The sequence below is a fragment of the Podarcis erhardii genome, assembly GCF_964252035.2.
Source record: "Podarcis erhardii genome assembly, chromosome: 14".
Taxonomy (NCBI): Eukaryota; Metazoa; Chordata; class Lepidosauria; order Squamata; family Lacertidae; genus Podarcis; species Podarcis erhardii.
In genome coordinates, this window is record NC_138503.1 from 49,344,972 (window position 1) to 49,368,284 (window position 23,313).

The 23,313-nt window shown below is 46.7% G+C and overlaps 1 protein-coding gene across 1 annotated transcript; it reads left to right on the plus strand.

The window, feature by feature from the left end:
- The first annotated feature begins 4 nt into the window (after window positions 1–4).
- On the plus strand, window positions 5–22,912 carry FLCN (folliculin). The gene is made up of 12 exons (XM_081840170.1): window positions 5–143; window positions 1,365–1,635; window positions 3,751–3,897; window positions 5,863–6,084; window positions 9,658–9,818; window positions 10,970–11,061; window positions 12,973–13,163; window positions 15,207–15,320; window positions 15,907–16,030; window positions 18,421–18,552; window positions 20,077–20,182; window positions 20,795–22,912. The coding sequence occupies exons 2-12, from the start codon at window positions 1,387–1,389 to the stop codon at window positions 20,994–20,996; spliced, it is 1,740 nt and encodes a 579-aa protein (XP_081696296.1). The 5' UTR covers window positions 5–143; window positions 1,365–1,386; the 3' UTR covers window positions 20,997–22,912.
- The last annotated feature ends 401 nt before the right edge of the window (window positions 22,913–23,313 follow it).

Sequence of the window (23,313 nt, forward strand, 5' to 3'; positions counted from 1 at the left end):
AGGACCAGAAGGCTGGACAGCTGCGCATGCGCATAGAAGGTTGGCGGAAGCCAGGGTTAGAATGTTGTCCCTAGACCCGCGATAGAAGCCGACCTCACTCAGGACTAGGAGCTTGGTTTTGCACCTGCGGAGGGAACGAAGGGGTAAGGTCTTGGGGGAATGCTTGGGAATGTCAGAGCATGGCTAGGGACGGTGGGTTGGGGGTGTTTCTTTGGATGCGTGTTAAGCTCAAGTTTCCTGCAGAGAGAAGGAGCGAGCATGTTTAGACCTCAAGGCAAGCAGGATGGGGAGTCCCCACTCCAGAATTTATGCATTTTTAAAACTTCCCTGTGCTGCACTTTTGACTCGCTTGCATTGGCTTATTATGCTGTTAAAAGCTAACAAGCAACCAGAAATGATATTGAAACAGGTCGCAGCTCAACAGGGAGGTCTGCTCCTGCCTAGCTGCCCAGGGGGAGGAAACACACGAAGGGGAAGAGCTAATGGGTGAGAAGATGGAGGAGCTTTTACAGACTCCAGACAGGGAAGGGCAAGTCTTGGGGGAAGACTTGCTGGATTGGCCGCCAAGAGGTGCCTGGTGCTATAGCTAGCCAGCTATAATGCCCTTTGACTGCAGTTTTTAGATTACGTCTTTAAGCAATGCGGTTTCATTTTGTACTGGGAGGCAGTGCTGCATAGGAGTTGCAGGGTTGGGCAAGGACTGGGGAGATGAGGGTTCGAGTCCTTGCTCAGCTGTGTAACTTACAGCTGACCTTAGGACCAGCTCCGGTGTTCCAGCCTACTTCACAGGGTTGTTGTGAAGAGGAAATGGAGGTGGGAGAATCATGTACACTGGTACCTTCGGTTACATATGCTTTAGGTTACATACGCTTCAGGTTACACACTCCACTAAGCCAGAAATAGTGCTTCAGGTTAAGAACTTTGCTTCAGGATAAGAACAGAAATCGGGCTCCGGCGGCGCAGCAGCAGCAGGAGACCCCATTAGCTAAAGTGCTTCAGGTTAAGAACAGTGCCAGGTTAAGAACGGACCTCTGGAACGAATTAAGTACTTAACCCGAGGTACCACTGTATACCATCTTGATATCAATTTATGTGAGTTCACCCCACTCCACTATCAAGGAGCTTTGTCTGTTATGTTTTCATGTTGGCAGCTACCTTATTCCTTGTAGAAAGGCGGGATATAAATATTAGAAATAATATATTAAATATAGGGCATACTAGGGGAGGGTTTGCCAGTTTTTCAGGGAGCAGAGTGCGGAAAATGCTACTCTTTACTCCTCCAGAAATGTGAGTGGGTTCTTTTTTGAGGCACAGGTTCTGGAAAGGCTGTGTTTGAGATCTGTGCCTCTCTCTTGATTCTCCAGGGATTCCTGCCGGGGAGCCGCAATGAACGCCATTGTTGTGCTTTGTCACTTTTGCGAGTTGCACGGGCCTCGCACCCTCTTTTGCACGGAGGTCTTGCACTCGCCTCTTCCGCAAGGGGCAGGCAGCGGAGACAGCCCCGGGCCAAGCGAGCAGGCAGAAGAGGAGGAAGGAGGCATTCAGATGAGCAGCAGGATCCGGTCCCACAGCCCGGCGGAAGGTGCCAGCGCAGACTCCAGCAGCCCAGGGCCAAAGAAGTCAGACATGTGCGAGGCGAGTAGATTTGAGACCGTGAGCTTCTCTTGCACCAGAATGGAAGTGTCAGTGGAAGACTCTGTGTCTTCACCTTCAAGCACTGTGGAAATTACTCCTGTGCAAATACTTGGAGGATTTGTTGCCATTATTTATTAAATTTATTGGTCGTTCTTTAACCATAGTAACTCAAAAGTGACTTGGAATGGAGAAACAAGCAAACTCGTATTTTGAAACCAGCATTGAAAAACAAAAGCAAAAGACAATTCTGCTTTTAAAAAGCTGGATTATAATACAGTTGTCGTAATAGTAGCTTTTATTTTGCAAAATCTCCCCCCCCCCAAAAAAAGTTTTTTTTACCTATTTTTTTAGGAAAATCACCAGAAAAATCAACACTTCCAATATGGGCTGCCATACGCCCGGATATTTTTTGCCGTTTTCTGAAAATTCCACCTGGACGCCATTTTCGACTGAATAATTCCGGCTATGTCTGAGAAATTCCGAATGTATGGCAGCCCTAGATTATAACATCCCACCCACCATAGATAATTGAAAGCTAAAGGCCTGGTGGAAAATAAATGTTTCTGCCTGGCGCCTAAAGATATGCAGTGATGGTGCCAGGAGAACCTCCCTGGGGCAGCATTCCACAAGCGGGGAGCCACCACTGAAAAGGCCTGTTCTCGTGTTTCTATCCTCTGGACCTCCTAAGAAGGGGGCACGTGGAAAGGGCCTCAGATGTTGATTGCAGGGTCTGGTCGGTTCATATGGGGAGAGATGGTCCTTGCGGTATTGGGGTCCTGAGGCTATAAGGCTTTATAGGTGAAAAACCAACACTTTGAATTGGGCCCAAAAACTAATTTGCACCCCATGATAAATCCTTTGTGACACAAATGGATTTCTCATGCCCTTATCGTGTCTAGATCAGGAGTGGGGACCTTTCTCAGCTGAAGGTCCGCATTCCCTCACAAATGACTTTCGGGGGGCCATATGCAAGGCAAAAGTGGATGGAGCTTTGTGCTTGACGCTTGCCTTGTGAACGGTGCTCTATATTCCAGCCACGTAAAAGTTGAGAGGTTCCTTCCTCCACTTGTCTAACCAGGTAAAGGGACCCCTGATCATTAGGTCCAATCGCAGACGACTCTGGGGTTGCAGCGCTCATCTCGCTCTATAGGCCGAGGGAGCCGGCGTTTGTCCGCAGACAGCTTCCGGGTCATGTGGCCAGCATGACTAAGCCGCTTCTGGCGAACCAGAGCAGCGCACAGAAATGCCATTTCCCTTCCTGCCAGAGCAGTACCTATTTATCTACTTGCACGTGCTTTCGAACTGCTAAGTTGGCAGGAGCTGGGACCGAGCAACGGGAGCTCACCCTGTCGCGGGGATTCGAACCGCCAACCTTCTGATTAGCAAGCTCTAGGCTCTGTGGTTTAGACCACAGCACCACCCGCGTCCCTCTAACCAGGCAAGCAAGACCCATTATCACAGCTCAAGGTTCTTAGGCTCCTTTAAATGGGCTGCAGCTATTATGGGAAACCATCTAAGAGGCTCCTCACCACCCCTTACCTAAAGAAGGAAATAGATTTCCCTGTGGTGTTCCAACAGTGTCAGTCTTCAGGGCTTCCTCCCCCCGTGGCAGTAGATAAGCAGAACAAAGGAAAAGGAGTCTTCTTACCAGTTAGAAACTTTAATAATTACAGTGAGAGAACAAAGAATACATCTCCTAGAATGGCGGTGCACCCAATTAAGGATCACACACCCTTAATCTATGTCACTCCTATGTCTTGTAATCTGAGCTCGTACCCTCTGTGCTTTCTGTTCTGCCACTTTCTGAGCTCTCCGTGACTTTGGAGAAGGGGGTGTGAATGCTGCCCAGAGACTGTGAATCTGTTAACGCTCTCTCTTCCAGTGTCTCTTCTCCTAGCTGTTCCCCATCCAGTATTTCCCAGCTTCTGCCTTCTGATCTGTGTCCCTCTGCAAGCCGCTGTTCCAAATCTATACTGTCCTCCTGCTCCTGGGAAGATTCAGTTATCCGGATCAGGAGCAGGGGGAGGGGGAGGCTCCTACCCCTCCTCCTCAGTGCATCCCTTCTCAGCATGGTCCCTGACATACACTAACTCCGGCTTCTCTTTCCGCCACCAGGGGTGTCGCTCTCTGCCTGCAGGGCACCCGGGCTACGTCAGCCATGACAAAGAGACCTCCATCAAATACGTCAGCCACCAGCACCCAAACCACCCGCAGCTCTTCAGCATCGTGCGCCAGGCCTGCGTCCGCAGCCTCAGCTGTGAGGTGAGCCATATACCATGCAAATAATTGCCAGAAGCATCCTCTGGCTTAACAACCTGAATTATGTGTATTTTATGTGTATTTTAATGAGCCAAACAGAGTGGAAGATTCTGGGTAATGAGAGTGTGTATGAACTTGAAGAGTGCTTAGCTTTTTTAAAAAAAAACTTGCTATTTTGTTAAGTTGTTAATATTGTTTTACAGATTAGAAATGCCGTATTGATTTGTTAATCATATAATACGACTTTTGTTGTAATGGTGTAAACATATTTTATTTTTCAGTTGCTGTTTTATAGATGGTAATTGTCGGATTGGTGATTTGTTCATTATTTTATATGATTTATGCTGTATTTGTGATGTTCTATTCTGGTTTGGACGCGGGTGGCGCTGTGGGTTAAACCACAGAGCCTAGGGCTTGCCAATCAGAAGGTCGGCAGTTCGAATCCCAGCGATGGGGTGAGCTCCCGTTGCTCGGTCCCAGCTCCTGCCAACCTAGCAGTTCGAAAGCACATCAAAGTGCATGTAGATAAATAGGTACCGCTCTGGCGGGAAGGTAAACGGCGTTTCCGTGCACTGCTCTGGTTCGCCAGAAGCGGCTTAGTCATGCTGGCCACATGACCTGGAAGCTGTACACCGGCTCCCTCGGCCAATAAAGCGAGATGAGCGCCGCAACCCCAGAGTCGGTCACAACTGGACCTAGTGGTCAAGGGTCCCTTTACCTTTTTTTATTCTGGTTTACCATGTTGTTATTTATTGTTTGCAAACCGCTTTGGGATTCATTTGAATGAAAGCCGCCTAGAAATAAAATGAATCAAATCAAATCTCCCTCACACACTGTTTGGGGAGGTGATCAGTGGTTGAGCACCTGTGTGCTGCATGAAAAAATATTTTCTTTTATCTGTCCTAAGTCTTCTTTGGATGTTCTCAAGTTCTAGTGTTATGAGGGAGGAAGGGAAAAATTATGCATCTACTTTCTCCTTGCCATGTATAATTTTAAAAACTTTTATCATGTCGCCTCTTATTTGCCTTTTCTCTGAACTGAAAAGTCCCAAACGCTGCAAGCTCTCTCCCCCATGAACTTGCCTGGTCCTATTGCCCTGGTTGGTAGCCATCACTGTCTCCTGTGGCAGGAAGTTCCACAGATGAACCGCACTGCATAAACAAGTACCATATTGGCCCAAATATAAGCCGCACCTGCAAGTAAGCCGCACCTTTAAAATTTGGCAGCTTGGGGGAGGCTTGGGAGCCATGGACGGGATGGGCGCCATTGCCCCACACTCCCGGGCTGTTCTCGGGGGGGGGGGGAGGAGCTGCCACACTTTAACTTTTCACGATAGGAATTTGGGGGGAAAGAAATAGAAAGGAATATAAGCTCTTTTTATATGCAAGAACAGCAGCAAGAATATTACTGGCCCAAAAATGGAAGCAAGAAGAATTACCGACGATTGAAGAATGGAGGATGAAGTTAATGGACTATGCAGAACTAGATAAACTAACAGGAAGGATTCGAAACCGGCGGGGCCAGAAATTCACGGAAGACTGGAGTAAATTTATGGACTATTTGAAAAGTATTTGTGAAGATCAGACGACGTTTGTAGGTTTGCAAGAAGTTTTGTGAGGAGTATTATTGGAAGTATTGCAAAAATGGAGAAGGGGAAGGATGATTTGTCAAGAGATGTAAAGGCAATATAAAGTTAAGAAATGCATAAGAAGTGGTTAAAACGGTGGATCATCAGAGGTGCTGATGGAAGTCTAAAAGGATTGTATAAGTGATAAGTTTTGTGGTACATTTTATAATTTATATGTTAAAATCAATAATTTTTTTTTTTTAAAAAAAAAGGAATTTGGGGGGAAAGTGCGGCTTATATTCGGGTCAAAACGGTACTTCCTCGTATGTGTCCTGAACCTTCCAGTGCTCAGCTCCATTGCATGTCCGCGGGTTCTAGTGTTAGTTTGCTCTCGTTTCCAGGTCTGCCCGGGACGCGAAGGCCCCATCTTCTTTGGCGACGAGCAGCACGGCTTCGTCTTCAGCCACACCTTCTTCATCAAAGACAGCTTGGCGCGCGGCTTCCAGCGCTGGTATAGCATCATTGCCATCATGATGGACCGCATCTACCTCATAAACTCCTGGCCTTTCCTGCTGGGCAAAGTCAGAGGCATCATCGACGAGCTTCAGGGCAAAGCGCTCAAGGTGGGAGCATGCTTGCGGGTCACTGCTGTTTCTCCCAAATATTTTTCATTGGATTTTTAAAATATCATTTTTATTAAATCTCCAAAAATATTCCAGAACATTTATTGTCATATACAAAACCCTTTCCCCCCAAACATAACTTCCTTATCTTCCCACCCCTACATTCCTGGTGTTTGTTTTTTATTTCTTTAATAATAATAATAATTTGATATTTTTTTTATACCCTGCCTATCTGGCTGGGTTTCCCCAGTCACTCTGGGCGGCTTGCAGCATATATTCAAACATCATTTTTATTAGCTGTTTTACAATGCACGTGTTTTTATTATCTAAACTTCACTATTGTTGGTTCTTTCTGTAATCCATTGCTAATTTATTTATTTATTTAAGATTTTCTTGATTTACAAAAGTGTGTGCAATGTCTCTCTCTCTCATATTTTTTTTTTCATGTAACATTTTTACAAATCAGTTTCATTTGTTGAGACATTAGGAAGAAAAGGGGGAAAGAGGTGGGGGGAAGATAGGTGTGGTGAGGTGGTGATGTTTCTATTTTACTTACAGTGGTGCCTCGCAAGACGAAATTAATTCGTTCTCCAAGTTGTTTCGTCTTGCGATTTTTTCATCTTGCGGAGCGCGGATTCCCTGGGTATTAGCTGCTGTAAGAAAAAGGAAACAAACTCGCAAGACGTTTTCGTCTTGCGAAGCAAGCCCATAGGGAAAATCGTCTTGCGAAGCAACTCAAAAAACGAAAAACCCTTTCGTCTTGCGCGTTTTTCGTCTTACGAGGCATTCGTCTTGCGAGGTACCACTGTATTATATGTAGGGTTTGGTGTCAGCGTTGCTTGTGCAGGTTCTTTGCTGTTCACTCGTGTTCCTGTGGTGGTGAGAGAGGTTGGGGTTGGCCTAGGATGTGGTTGTTCATTTGTGGTTGGCTGTGGTGGTCTTTGTTTTCATGTGTGAGTTGGGTAGGTGGGTGTTTTGGATCAGGTTAGCCATATTGATTCGTATTCTGTTGGTGGATTTTTGTCGTCTTGTTGGGCTGTGTGTGCGATAAAGGGGAGCCATACCAGGGTGAAGGTGTCGTCTTCTATTTTTCCCCGTGTCAGTTTCAGTTTATTGGTTGGTTTTTCTAGTTTCCCATATTATTTGGTACCATTGGTCCATGGCTGTTTCCCATATTATTTGGTACCATTGGTCCATGCTTACTCCTGACAGGTCTCTCCAGTGTCTGGCTATGATGTTTTTGGTTGCTGAGAGTAGGTGGGTTATGAGTTCTTTGTGGTGTAAGTGGGCATTATTGTCTTGGAAGATGTTTAGTAAGGCCAATTCTGGGGTGGTTTCTAATACTTGCTTGGTTATTTTACTTATTTCTCGTATGGGTGTTGTCCAGAATAGTTGGATTTTGGGGCACTTCCACCACATGGGGAGGTATGTGCCTCACTGCTAATATTTTAAATCTTGCCTGCAACTTCATGTATGGGTGATACTTTGAGAGGTAATTCATCAATAGGCTCATCGATTCAATTGAATTTTAATAAGGAGAAGCAGTTTGCTGAAAAGAGAAATGGAAGAAAAATTAGTTTCAGAAAAGGGAGAAGTTGTCACGATTGCTGAAAAAGGGAGCCATAGCATCATGGAATTGTAGAGTTATCTACAGTAGAGCCCAGTGGTCATCTAGTCTAACCCCTTGCAATGCAGGAATCTCAGCTAAAGCATCCATGGCGGATGGCCAGCCAACCTCTGCCTTAAAACCTCCAAGGAAGTAGAATCCACCACTTTCTGAGGGAGACAGTTCCACTGTTGAACAGCTATTACTGCCAGAAGGTTATTCCTGATGTTTAGCTGGACTCTCCTTTCTTGTAACTTGAAGCCACTGATTCGAGTCCTACCCTCCAGAGTAGGAGAAAACAAGCTTGTTCCCTCTTTCGTGTGACAACCCTGGAGTTATTTGAAGATGGCTACCCTATCTGCTCTCAGTCTCCTCTTTTCCAGGCTAAACAGACCCAGCTCCTCCAACTTGGTATAAGATATAGCTATACTGAGGGCCTTTTTGGTGCCTGCTCCCAGACTTTGGAACTCCCTCCCTAGAGAGATTTGACTATGTTTCCAAGCTCAGTTCAAAGTGTTGGTGCTGACCTTTAAAGCCCTAAACGGCTTCACCCCAGTATACCTGAAGGAGCGTCTCCACCCCCATCGTTCAGCCCGGACACTGAGGTCCAGCTCCGAGGGCCTTCTGGCAGTTCCCTCATTGCGAGAAGCCAAGTGACAGGGAACCAGGCAGAGGGCCTTCTCGGTGGTGGCGCCCGCCCTGTGGAACTCCCTCCCATCAGATGTCAAAGAGAACAACAACTACCAGACTTTTAGAAAACATCTGAAGGCAGCCCTATTCAGGGAAGTTTTTAATGTGTGACATTTTAATGTATTTTTAATCTTTGTTGGAAGCCACCCAGAGTGGCTGGGGAGACCCAGCCAGAAGGGTGGGGTACAAATAATAAATTGTTGTTGTTGTTATTAGTTGTCCTTCAAAGACTTTCTCATTTCAACGGGCTTTTGGGAACTGACTGCTTTTAGTGAAAGGGCTGGCTGATGCCATTCTGTTTTCATTGCAGTTATCTGTATGCATCCAAAAGGTATTCATAGAATTGTAGAGTTTGAAGGGGCCACAAGGGTCATCCAGTCCAACCCCCTGCAATGTAGGAATCTTTCACCCAACGTGAGACTCGAACCCACAACCCTGAGACTCATACTCTACTTTTATATGTAGTTTTCATTTTGTTAATGTGCAATTGTTTGGGTTTTTTTTTTGGTTAATTATGGTAGTCTTCCCCCTTCCCCTATGCATTTAGGTGTTCCTAAAAGCCGCCTCAGGTTCCCAGCAGGGAAAAATGTAGAGTATAAATAAATTTTAAAAATTAAAACAATCATACTCAGGTTACTGAGTCAATAATAAAAGAAAAGAGGGAAAGGATGGAATTACAAAAGGGTTCAGTGCTACCTTAGAAGCATCTGGCTGAGTCTGGAATAACCTTGTGAAGTGAAAGGATAAGAAAGAGGGATTTATCTGGATGCTGATAGGGATTTATATCTGGATAGAGATGATCAGGAAAACAGGAAGACACAATGAGAGGTAAAGGAGGTGCTGTGGGATTGGTGGAAGTCCATGTTTGTTTTTCTTTTTAGTGTTTATATTATTAACTTTGGTTTTTGTTTTTTTGAATGTCGGTTTTTGTGTTTTGTGTATTGTTATTTTTTATGTTGTTGTTGTGTGGAAAATACTAATAAAATTTATTTTTAAAAAAACGAAAACAAAACAAAAGGGTTCAGTGCATTTTCATTCTGTTTTTAAATATAATTTTTTAATTAATTTTCCAAATTATTACAAATCCGTTCAAATTACTTTAATATAATTTCTTCAAATCAGGTTTCCCACTCCTGTTGCAAACATATGCCCATCTCTTCCTCCTGTTGCCACATCTTCTCTTCTTTAATTTCCATTCCCTCCATTACTAAGTTGTTGTCCAGTTTTACAGCAAGCCACGGGCAGTGCGTCTTCATTCTCGCTCGTCTGTCCTGCAGGTCTTTGAAGCTGAGCAGTATGGATGCCCCCAGCGGGCGCAGCGCATGAACACGGCGTTTACGCCTTTCCTGCACCAGCGGAACGGAAACGCCGCTCGTTCCCTCACCTCTCTGACGAACGACGAGAACCTGTGGGCCTGCCTCCACACGTCCTTTGCTTGGTAACCCACTTTGTGTGTCTCTCAAGTACAGTGCTGGATTTATGTATAAGCTAAACAAGCTGTAGCTTAGGGCCCCACTATCTTGGCCCCCCCCCCAAATTTTTTTAAGGAAAATAAAACCTGGATGTCCATTTCCAAAATGCAAGATAAAAAACAAATATACAGCAACAGTGGTTTGTGTTGTGTAGGCTCCTATGATGTAAGTCATGGGCCCCGCCTGCTAGCCTGCTCCCTGAAATATCACTGGTTTGCTCCTTTCTATATATAGGGTGCCTCCATTCTGCATGGACTGGTTGCAGGGCAGTAAGTGCAAACGGCTTTAGATGCCTATCAGGTCCATAAATTACCATAGGGCAAATATTCAACACAAAAAACAGCGACCATTTGTTGTTGACAAAGGACATCTGGACATAGAAAGGGCCCCATTACCTTCAGCAGCTTAGGGCCTCATCAAACCTCAGTCCGGCCCTGCTCACGTAGCATGACAGCTGTGCTTAAACTTCAAGGAAAGATCTTGGTTGAATATTCAACTTCCTTGGATTCTGTTGCATTGATTAAGTCTCAATTAATTTGTAACGGACTCTGCGCCGGATCAGACCTGAGGATCCGCGGAGTCTGCTTCCCATAACAACAACAACAACAACAACAACAACAACAACTTATTATTTATACCCCGCCCATCTGGCTGAGTTTCCCCAGCCACTCTGGGCGGCTTCCAATCGAGTGTTAAAAACAATACAGCATTAAATATTAAAAACTTCCCTAAACAGGGCTGCCTTCAGACGTCTTTTAAAGATAAGATAGCTGCTTATTTCCTTCACATCTGAAGGAAGGGCTTTCCACAGGGCAGGTGCCACCACCAAGAAGGCCCTCTGCCTGGTTCCCTTGTAACCTCACTTCTCGCAGGGAGGGAACAGCCAGAAGGCACTCGGAGCTGGACCTCAGTGGCTGAACGATGGGGGTGGAGACGCTCCTTCAGGTATACAGGACCGACGCCGTTTAGGGCTTTAAAGGTCAGCACCACCATCAACACCAACTAGACATTTGTCGGAAGGACTTGAAACCGTTGCCCGCCAGCAGCTGATACATAGAGGTGACATTTTTGCTGTGCCATCTTTACTTAAATCCGGGGTCCTTTCTCGCTTCCTCAGGCTCCTGAAGGCATGTGGCAGCAGACTGACGGAGAAGCTTCTGGAAGGTGCGCCCACAGAGGATACCCTTGTTCAGATGGAGAAATTGGCTGGTAAGGCTTACGGCTGCTTGAGTTGGAAAAAGTGTTGGGTGGAGGAGCAGTTGTCATGCAGTTCTACTCAACACTGATCCAGAACAGAACCTCAACGTACAGTTAGCAGAGTAAAAACTTAAAACACGTTGCAGGATTCCCCCAAAATAGACCAGAGACAATTGTATTTCATCCAGCAGAGCTTTTACTTGGTACTGAAGACAAATGAGCAGTCATGGTCACAAATCCAATACAATCAAGACTGGCCCTGTCCGTAAGAAATCCAGTTGCAGCAGACTTAACTTGAACTAAGTCTAAACCTTAACACTATATACAGAACACCACACCAGAAGGAAGAGAGATAGAAAGAGTGAAACCCAGGCTCCTTCAGGCCTTTTATACTCAGCATAACCTTGACAGAAAGAGATAATCAATTTAAGCTGGCTGTACTCAGCTTCTCTGAAGGAATAACCCAAACATCACGAACATTCTGCTTCTTTCACACAAAAAGCTTCCAGAACCCTCTTGAATTAATCAGAATAGGAAAGATCTCTGCACATCAGATCAATACTCTAAGAAATGCAAACTGACAGCCCCATCCACCCCCCAAATTTTTTTGGGAGGAATGAGTGCTGAACTTGGACTGGGAAACTCCGGCCTCAAGTCCATGTTGGATCTTTACCTCTTACCTTGCGGGGTTTATATATTGATTTTATGTATATATTGGATGTACTGTATTTTTCCATGTATAAGACTAGGGGTTTTTTTACCAAAAAAAATAGGTTTGAAATTGGGGCTCGTCTTATGCATGGGTCGTGCTGAGGGGGTGTTTTCTTAATTTGAAGTCCCCCAAACTGGGGGCCCTCTTATACATGGGGGTGTCTTTTACACGGAAAAATACGGTATATCTCACCTTTCCTTGTCTTGTCTCTCACTCACATCATGCACACACACACGCTTTCTCTCACTAGTGCAGCAGGTGAGCTGAAAATAATGCCGATATATTTCGCATTTGGTAATGAATGCACCCTTGGGGAGATGGGGAAATGAGTCTAAAAAGCCTGAGAGACACATTTTCACGGTCCTCTAGTGGTTAGGGGGCTCATCTATCAGAAGTAATGTTTTTTAGCATTAACTTGATTTTCACGAAACTAGGCCCCGTGAGGTATATTTTGCTCTAGGAGGCTTAGTTTGGTCAGAATCGAGTATACGCTTCTAGAATGAACTGAGCTGCCATAGCTGCTAAAGGGCCGGGAAAATTTGTATCCCAAGCTTTTTGGACTTGCCTACCCATGTACTAGGGACGCGGGTGGCGCTGTGGTCTAAACCACCAAGCCTAGGACTTGCCGATCAGAAGGTCGGCGGTTTGAATCCCCGCAACGGGGTGAGCTCCCGTTGCTCTGTCCCAGCTCCTGCCAACCTAGCAGCTCGAAAGCATGTCAAAGTGCAAGTAGATAAATAGGTACCACTCTGGCGGGAAGGTAAATGGCATTTCCGTGCGCTGCTCTGGTTCGCCAGAAGTGACTTAGTCATGCTGGCCACATGACCCGGAAGCTGTACGCCGGCTCCCTCGGCCAGTAAAACGAGATGAGCGCCGCAATCCCAGAGTCGGCCACGACTGGACCTAACAGTCAGGGGTCCCTTTACCTTTTTACCCATGTACTATCTAATACCAAAGGGACACATTGGTTACCAAATGTGATTTCCTCCCCCACCAGTTCTCCTACCCCACTAGACCCCCATCTCTTTCTCTCACCCGTCTCCTTCTTTCTTCCCCAAACACCCTCACACGACTTTCTTTGTGTTTTCTTAGCACCAGCTTAGTACCACACTCACTGCTTAATGCATGTATGCAAACGGCTCCTTTCCTCTTCAGAAGGAGCATAGAAATGGTATTTCCTTCCTTAAGGCCTTTCTCTCTTTCTCCTGGAGATCTTGAGGAAGAATCAGAAGGCTGGGACAACTCTGAGGAGGAGGAAGGGAAAGCTCCAAGCCAGGGTGACGCTCGGGAATCCCGAGAGCTTGTCAAAAGCCCCACGGACTCCTCCCTCACCTTGGACTGCAGCAACTGGAACATGGCATCCCGGAACCAGGGCTTCCGGTCCCTCCGGCACCTCAGACAGGTACAGGTGGGGTGCTGACCTGGGGCCAGCATGAGGTTTTTTAAAAAGTTTCATAGAATCATAGAATTACGAGGTTGGAAGGGACCCCAAGAGTTGTCTAGTCCATCTGATCAGATGAAACTGTTTATTCCCATATTCTGCTAGGCCAGAGATGTTTAGGGAAGCTTTTAACGTTTAATAGGTTATTGTATTTTAGTGTTTTGTTGGAAGCCGCCCAGAGTGGCTGGGGAAACCCTGCCGGAAGGGTGGGGTAAAAATAATAAATTACTATTATTATAAAGAAGGAATAATTCCATCCAAGTAAGAGTGGCAGATAAAATTTGATGAACTACAGTGGACGCTCGGGTTGTGAATGTGATCCGTGCGGGATGCACGTTCATAATCCGCAGCGGTGCTCATGCGCAAAGCGCAATTTAGCGCTTCTGCGCATGCGTGACCACCGAAACCCGGAAGTAACCCATTCCGGTACTTCTGGGTTTCGGTGGGTCCGAAACTCAACCTGAAGCGTCTGTAACCTGAGGTATGACTGTATACTGAAATGGCCAAACTTAACAGGAAGAATTAGTAAACCAGGAAGAGGCAAAATTTAAAAAAAGAATAGGGAAAGTTTATGATCTGTTTGAAAAATTATTGTAAACAGTGACATTCACTGGTAAGTTTGGCCGAAGATTGGAACCATGGATTGGCAAAGGGTTGATCGTAATAGAGTTACGGAAGAGAAGCAGAGGGGAAATCGTTATATGAGTATCCCCACAAAGGGGGCGGGGAGGAAAGTCAAAGGGGATTTCATGTTTTTATTGTGTTTGTTTACTTTCCTTTTGCTTATTGTATGTCAAATTGAAACTGCAAAAATCAATTGTATATACAGTGGTGCCTCGCAAGACGAAAAGAATCCGTTCCGCGAGTCTCTTCGTCTAGTGGTTTTTTCGTCTTGCGAAGCAAGCCCATTGCCGGCTTAGTGGATTAGCGCTATTAGTGGTTTAGCGGCTTTTAGCGGCTTATCGGCTTAGCGGATAAGCGGCTTAGAAAAAGGGGGGGGAAAGGAAAAAAAAAACGCAGGAACTCGCAAGACATTTTCGTCTTGCGAAGCAAGCCCATAAGGAAATTCGTTTTGCGAAGCACCTCCAAAACGGAAAACTCTTTCGTCTAGCGAGTTTTCCGTCTTGCGAGGCGTTCGTCTGTATAAAAGAGAGTCATGTAGTCCAACCCTCTGTAATTCAGGAATCTCAACTAAAGCATCCATAGCAAATGGCCATCCAAACTCTGTTTAAACACCTCCAAAGAAGGAGAATCCACCTCCCGAGGATGTCCATTCCCCTGCCATACAGTTCATACCGTCATTCTTTCAGATGTTTAGTCGGAATCTCCTTCCTTGTAACCTCAAGCCACTGGTTTGAGTCCTGCCCTCCAGAGCAGGCGAAAGCAAGGTTGCTCCCTCTTTCATGGGACAGCCCTTGAGATATTTGAAGATGGCTATCCTATCTCCTCTCAGTCTCCTCTTTTCTAGGATAAACACCCAGTTCCTTCAACCGCTCCTCATCAGGCAATGTGGCTCCACCCACTTTTGCCATGCCCCGCCCCCGCCCCTATAAATGCAGGGCGTTTAAAGATTCTGCCTGTATTCTAAATTCATAACAACAGTAAGCCAAAGGGATAGTGTTTTCAGAACATAGGCAGCTGAGTTTGAAGGCCGCAGTGGAAAGATGACTGGTTGAAGCACGGGTAGGCAAACTAAGGCCCGGGGGCCGGATCTGGCCCAATCGCCCTCTAAATCTGTTCCGCGGATGTTCCAGGAATCAGCGTGTTTTTCCATGAGTGGAATGTGTGCTTTTATTTAAAATGCATCTCTGGGTGATTTGTGGGGCATAGGAATTCGTTCATTCCCCCCCCCCAAAAAAAATATAGTCTGGCCCCCACAAGGTCTGAGGGAATGTAGACCGGCCCCCTGCTGAAAAAGTTTGCTGACCCCTGTATGAAGCTTGAGAGGGTGCGTTAAAAGAATGGATGGTAATCTTTACATCATTTCCCCCGCTTTAATTTTAGGTTCTGGGGCCTTCTGCCTTCCGCATGTTGGCGTGGCATGTGCTCATGGGGAACCAGGTCATTTGGAAAGCACGGGACACAGACCTTGTCCAGTCCGCCTTCGACGTCCTTCGGGTAGGAACCTAAGAATCTGCCTTATCAAACCCTCGGTGCACCTGGATATTGCCTGCACTGAAAGGCAGGGGCTCTGTGGGACTTCAGAAATTCCCAGCCCTGCAGGGAGATGTCAGGATTCGAACCCGGGACCTTCCGAATGCAGAGCAGGTGCTCTACGACTGAGCTACCGCCCTTTCGCCAGAGCCGTGTCTGCTCTCAGTCACCCGGGCCCAGTGGCGTAGCGTGGGGGGTGCAGGGGGGGCCAGCCGCACCGGGCGCAACATCTGGGGGTTAGGGTTAGGGGGCGCAAATCCACGGGTTAGGGGGCGCAAATCCACGGGTTAGGGGGCGCAAATTACTTGCCTTGCCCCGGATGCTGACAACCAACGCTACGCCACTGTCTGGGCCCATTCATCTTGGGGGCGGAGAGGTGTCTGGCGGTGATTGGCTGGGCTGCCCTGATGTCACAGGAGGGGGCGGGGCAGGCAGAGAGCCCTTGTCCCCTTCCAGCCTGCTGCCGACTTGCCCTGGGCAGCGCTGTGGGTTGCGAGAGCGAAACCTGTGCCTGGGGCGGGTTCTCACCCTGCTGCCTTTCCGTCGCCAGACCATGCTGCCCATTGGCTGCGTTCGGATCATCCCCTACAGCGACAAATACGAGGAGGCTTATCGGTGCAACTTTCTGGGCCTCGCTCCCCACGTGCAGATCCCGCCCCACATTCTGTCATCTGGTAAGAGCACCTTAACTTCTTCCCTTTTTCTTGGGTCAGCTTCCAGCACATACAGAAATGTCAAACATCAAAAACTTCCCAATACTGGGCTGCCTTCAGGTGGCTTCTAAAAGTCGTATACAGTGGACGCCTTGGGTTGCGAATGTGATCCGTGCGAGATGCACGTTCGCAACCCGCAGCAGCACGTCTGTGCATGCGCTGGTTGCGATTCGGCGCTTCTGCGCATGCGCAAAGAGCGATTTAGTGCTTCTGCGCATGCGCAACCGCCGAAACCTGGAAGTAACCCGTTCTAGTACTTCTGGGTTTTGGCGCGCCCGTAACCCGAAAAAACACAACCTGAAGTGTCTGTAACCCAAGATATGACTGTATTTATTTATCTCCTTGACACCGGATGGGAGGGCGTTCCACAGAGAAGGCGCCACTGCCAAGAAGGCCCCGTGAGTTTCCTGGCAAAGTGGGGAATTTGAACCCGGGTCTCCCAGGTCCTAGCCAGACACGCTAACCACTGCATCACACTGCCTTTCTGAATCGTATGTGGCAGATCCTCACCCTCTTGCAGATCATTTCAACTTTGCTCAGCTTTTTTTTTTTTAAAAAAAATATATATATAACCTCTTTGGCCCCGTGCTTTATCATTATCGCAGCTCAACTAAAACTCTCATCAGAATAATTGGGAATTGGGGGTGTTTGACTGGAACTAGAGATGGAGTGGCCGCCGAAAATACGTATCAGTTTCATCTGTGTTTTACTGATTTGTTCGCAAGGTGCCTTGGGGATTAGTGTGGGTGAAGGACAGTTGAGCCAGCAAGAAAGAATAAAGCGGTAGTTCAGCGGTAGAGTACATTCCTTGTAGGCAGAAGGTGGAGAGTGTCAGATCCTGGTGTCTCCAGTCAAAAGGAGCAGGTAGGCGGGGGGGGGGGGCATATTTTGTGGCTTGTGGTCAGTGCTGGATTTACGTATAAGCTAAAGAAGCTATAGCTTAGGGCCCCACTCTCTTGGGGACTCCCAAAAAATTTAAAGGGGGGGGGGGAAATTGGATGTACATTTCCAAAATATAAGATAAAAAACAAATAAAATAAAACCTACATACAGCAACAGTGCTTTGTGTTGTGTAGGCTCCTATTTGTTATGTGCAAATGGCTTTAGATACCTATTAAAGGTTAAGGTATCCCTGACATTAGGTCTAGTCGCGGACAACTCCAGGGTTGCAGAGCTCATCTCGCTTTACTGGCCGAGGGAGCCAGCGTTTGTCCGCAGATAGTTTTTTCAGGTCATGTGGCCAGCACGACTAAGCTGCTTCTGGTGAACCAGAGCAGCGCACAGAAACACCTTCCCGCCAGAGTGGTACCTATTTATCTACTTGTACTTTGACGTGCTTTCGAACTGCTAAGTGGGCAGGAGCTGGGACCGAGGAACGGGAGCTCACCCCGTTGCGGGGATTTGAACCGCCGACCCTCTGATCGGCAAGCCCTAGGCTCTGTGGTTTAGACCACCACGCCACCCTTAGATACCTATTAGGTCCATAAATTACCATATAGCATACAGTGTGCCTCACAAGACGAAAAGAATCCGTTCCGCGAGTCTCTTCGTCTAGCGGTTTTTTCGTCTTGCGAAGCAAGCCCATTGACGGCTTAGCGGATTAGCGCTATTAGAGGTTTAGCGGCTTTTAGCGGCTTAGCGGATAAGCGGCTTAGGAAAAGGGGGGGGGGGAAACCCCGCAGGAACTCGCAATACATTTTCGTCTTGCGAAGCAAGCCCATAGGAAATTCGTTTTGCGAAGCACCTCCAAAACGGAAAACTCTTTCATCTAGCGAGTTTTCCGTCTTGCGAGGCATTCGTCTTGCGGGGCACCACTGTATATTCAACACAAAAAACAGCGACAATTTGTTGTTGACAAAGGACAGCTGGACATATAAAGGGCCCCATTACCTTCAGTAGCTTAGGGCCTCATCAAACCTCAATCCGGTCCTGCTTGTGGTACACTTGCAATGTTGAGAGACCGCCATGGGCACTATTCCTCTCCAGTTGCTTCTTTGCTTTTCTTTGCTCGCTACCCCATCAGGATAAAGCTTTCAATGGTAGATTTTATTTTACTTTATTTTCCTGCACAATCTCTGGGCTGAATCCAGCACTAGTCATTAGCATTCCTGTCCATTGATTTCAGTGGGTCTCCTCTTGTGATTAACGTTGGACACGACATGCTGATTAGAGTAGCAGTCCAGAATCTGGAAGGCTCCTGGTTTCCCATGCCTGCTCTAACCATTCTACTGCACTGTCTTTCGGTGTGGTAACTAATTATCTTGTGACTAATTTAGGGACGTGTCTCAAAGGCTGCACTGTGGTGAGTTACTGTTTGCAAAACTCTAGTGTGGGCTTTCTTTCCCTTTTAGAGTTCACCGTCCTTGTGGAAGTCCGCACAGCCACGCGGTCAAGCCTCTACCCTGTCTTGTTTGACGATGAGCAGCCTCTCAGCAAATACGAATTTGTGGTCACAAGCGGGAGCCCCGTGGCAGCAGACAGAGGTACGTAGCGTGCCATAACAAGAACAGAGTCCTTTGTGGTAGCCACGTTGAAATGGCTGTCACTACAATAAATCAGAGACACCTACCATGTTGTTGTTTGTTTTAGGGGAGGGAGGAGGAGAGGAATTAGGTATGCAAAAAGAGAAGTCGTGTTTAATAATAAATAATAATAATAATAATAATAATAATAATATTTTTATATCCCACCCTCCCCAGCTGAGGCCGGGCTCAGAGCGGCTAACAACAGTAAAAGTAACACAGTTTACATAAAATCACAATCAATTAATTGAAATACATTCTAAAATCACTTCATTCTGAAATCAATTCAGAATCAAATGAATGGCAACCATTGGGCCAGAGTTCTGTGGGGATTACCAAAGGAGGGGGTCAGACTGTGCCTCGGTCAAAGGCCTGGTGGAACAGCTCTGTCTTGCAGGCCCTGCGGAAAGATGTCAAAATTTGTGGCATGAAATACCATACTTTTCCGTGCATAAGATGCCCCCATGTATAAGACTCCAAATAGAGAAAATGGGAGGAGGGAGAATGCCCAGAGTTGTTGAGCTTTCTTGGGGGGGGGGGAGGTTTGCCGAAAATCGCTCACCTGCAGGAATGCAGCAGCCAATTGCACACACATTGGCGATGCCACCAATCGTCTGCAAGCTTGCTGAAAGCAAGCACCAATCGCCTGCCCAATTGCCAGAGAAACCAATAGCCAGCACCCACCAATCACCCGCAAAAACGCCACGGACAATATCCTGCTTGCAGCAGCCACCAATCGCACCTCTCCACTATCCATGTATAATATTTTAATAAAATATCCTCGTCTTAAACACGGAAAAGGACATGGGTGGCACTATGGTCTAAACCACAGAGCCTAGGGCTTGCCGATCAGAAGGTTGGCGGTTCGAATCCCCGCGACTGGGTGAGCTCCTATTGTTCGGTCCCTGCTCCTGCCCACCTAGCAGTTTGAAAGCACGTCAAAGTGCAAGTAGATAAATAGGTACCACTCCGGTGGGAAGGTAAATGGCGTTTCCGTGCGCTGCTCTTGTTCGCCAGAAGCGGCTTAGTCATGCTGGCCACATGACCCAGAAGCTGTACGCCGGCTCCCTCGGCCAATAAAGCGAGATGAGCGCCGCAACCCCAGAGTCGTCCGTGACTGGACCTAACGGTCAGGGGTCCTTTTAATTTTTTTAACACAGAAAAATACAGTATCTGCATGGCAGTTTGGGGCAGCAGTAAAACTGCTAGCACATTTGCAAAGCTAAGCAGGGTCCGGTATGGTTTCAAATGGGATGGGGGACCGCATGTTGAGATTCCTGTGTTGCAGGGGTTGGATTAATGACCCTTATAGTAAGACAGTGCAAGCCATGGGTTTGTGCCAAAGGGCAAGGTGGATTTTGAGGAGGTTGCTACCTGTGTGTGATAGAAATTTTGAAACTACGTAGTTTCCCCCAGTGCTGCACTGCCTGCTTCCAGAGCACTTAATACTGCAGCACAGCTAAGTATTTTACTTTCCGGTTCCAGTTGGTCCCACCATCTTGAACAAGATTGAAGCAGCCCTGACGAACCAGAACCTCTCTGTGGACGTGGTGGACCAATGCCTTGTCTGCCTTAAGGAGGAGTGGATGAAGTAAGTGTCCAGGGGCCTTGAGAAAACTTGCTGGATTAGGCCAGAGCCCTGTCTTAAGCCCAGCACCTTCTTTTCTTAGTGGCCAGTCAAAGGCCTTTGGGCATAGCTGTCGGCCTTCCCTTTTATGGCAGGAAATTCCCTTATTTCAGCGCCGCTTCCCGCTGCTGTCCCGGATTGTTAGATACCCCGTAGACTGTCCCCGGGACAGGTGAGGCTGCTGATCCCTTATTTTCGAGGCTGCTGATCCCTTATTTTCAAATCTGGAAGTTGACAGCTATGCCTTTGGGAAGCCTGCAAGCAACAACCTGAATGCAACAGAAATTTCTCCTGCTTCTGATTCATGGCAATGGGTGTTCAGAGGCTTTAGCCTCAGCATAATAATAATAATAATAATAATAATAATAATAATAATAATAATATTCTTTATACCCTGCCCATCTGGCTGGGTTTCCCCAGCCACACTGGGCAGCTTCCAACTTATATAAAAACAATTAAACATTAAAAATCTTCCCAGTATGTAGCTGCCTTCAGATGTTTAGAGACAGGAAATTATACGGCATTCCACTATGCAAAGTGTTGGCTGCGTATGAACTTTCCGTTTTCCCTCTGCAGCAAAGTGAAGGTCCTCTTCAAATTCACGAAAGTGGACAGCAGGCCGAAAGAAGACACCCAGAAGCTGCTGAGCATCTTGGGAGCGGCCGAAGAGGACAACGTGAAGCTGCTGAAATTCTGGATGACCGGCCTGAGCAAGACCTACAAGTCTCACCTGATGTCGACGGTCCGCAGCCCGACTTCTTCGGAGTCTCGAAACTAGAACTCTTTCGGCTCTGCTGGAGGAAACCCTCGCTTGAGCCTTCAGCCTGGATGTTCTCCGTGCAGCAGCAGCCCGGCTGTTTCAGGATGCAAGGGGACGCAGAATCTCATGACGTATCCTCTGCAGATCAAAGCATGTTTCTGTGTGCTGGTTTGCAGTAGGTTTGGAGCACCTTATGCTTCTTCCTGATAGTTAAGCTTCTTTGGCTGGAAGGCTGTTTCCTCTTGAAATCTGAGGACTGAAGGGGCTTCTGGACTTCCTCCTCTGTGACACCAGCCTAGAGGGGTGAGGTGTTTTATTACCTGGTGAGGCAGGTTTCATCAACACCTTTCGTAATCTGGTGACCACACATGGCAGCCTAAGAATCTGAATTAGTCTAGGGCAGTGTTTCCCAACCTTTGGTCTCTAGCTGTTTTCGGACTACATTTCCCACCATCCCTGACCACTGGTACTGCTAGCTAGGGATGATGGGAGTTGTAGTCCAAAAGCAGCTGGAGACCCAAGGTTGGGAAACACTGGTCTAGGGATGGGTTGAAATGGTATCTCAGATGCCCTGCAACGTCTAAGCAAAATTAAGTGGCTACTATTTGATGCCCCTCCAGACTCACAGACAGGACTATTCCTGAGGGAGCGCCTGTCCCGACGTTAGGAACCAGTTTGCAACCATCCTGTTCCCCCCATGTTTGGACGTTTTTCGTCCAGTGAGCAAGCCTGTATTGTGGGAAGCGACTTTTGGTTCCCCAAACTCCCCATCTGAAGAACCCGCTGAGAAAAGCCGTCCAGCAGCTTGAGACGCTGAAAAAGACATATTTGGCTGCTCTAATTTGAACGAATTTGTGGAGACCTCTTCTTCTCAGGCAATGGGAGGACAGGAACCCCTGTCACCCGCCCTGCGCGGAAAGCTAGGCAGGAGAGAACTGGGAAGAAAGACCACGCTCCTAAGTGAGGTGGTGATATCCAATTTGCACATTGACCTGCCTAGCGGAGCAAGTGGGGAGGGGACAACCCTATTCCAGGATGCCCTCTTCCTTGCAGCAAAACAGAAGCTTACACTTAAAAATAAATGAAATCTGGTATCCAAAGTTCCTGTACTGTATTCTGGAGGAAGGCAACGTGAACTTGCATCCCTGTTATCCAGAGTTATGTTGCTGCCTTGCACTTTTAGCAAAGATCTGACTCTTGCCTACTTACTAGGACTTATTTGCCGGTAGCAAATGGAAAGGAAGCAAAAGAATTGTTTTGCAAGTCCATTGTAGCTTTATATCCTGCGTGGTTACATACCCAGATCCTCTTCCTAAACTACTTCCATGTGCAAGAGCTCATGCATTCAGTTGCAAAATGGGAGAATATTTCAAGGGTGCCATTAACTCTCTGCCGTTGGTTTCAGTGGGACTTGATTTTGAATGGACTGTACCCAGTTGTACCCAGCCCAGGAGGTAGTAGCTTTTGCTGCTCCACAACCTATTTCTGGTGAAATGGAATTTGCAGAAATAATTTCTTTTGGAACGTGTTCAAGAACATAAACATTAGTTAGTTTTCCTCCCCTCCCTTACCCCATAAAGTTTTTATTTCTAATTGCATAACTAAAGTGATGGTGGGCAAACTCCACAAATATCCTTTGCTGGGAAAGGAAACCTAAACTTAAAATATTTAATGTTTTATTTTAAAACGGGGAGAAGTGAAAAAAATAATAGGTGGTGAGCCTAGGTTTGCGGTGTCTGATTTTAACATTTTTATCTTGGCGTATGCGGTTAACATATTTATACTAACCTACTCTACAGGAAGATTCCTCTAACAAAACTATTATTTCCATTTTGGAGATGTTAGCAGGTCCTTATTGATTTTTTGTTAATTATTTCAAAGAGTGTGTAAAAATGCGAACCAATAAAAAAATATATGCTGTATTTTTTCCCCTATGAGGAAAATGTGGATTTAATGTTTTGGGGAAATGGGACTTTTCCAAGAGTGTGGTTTTTGCTGTTCAGCCCAGTAAAACAGTGCCTAATGGGCAAGTCACTGCCCATTTGAAGTAACATACCCTCAAATATCAACAACCTCAGATATGCAGATGACACAATCTTGATGGCAGAAAGTGAGGAGGAATTAAAGAACCTTTTAATGAGGGTGAAAGAGGAGAGCGCAAAATATGGTCTGAAGCTCAACATCAAAAAAACGAAGATCATGGCCACTGGTCCCATCACCTCCTGGCAAATAGAAGGGGAAGAAATGGAGGCAGTGAGAGATTTTACTTTCTTGGGCTCCATGATCACTGCAGATGGTGACAGCAGTCACGAAATTAAAGACGCCTGCTCCTTGG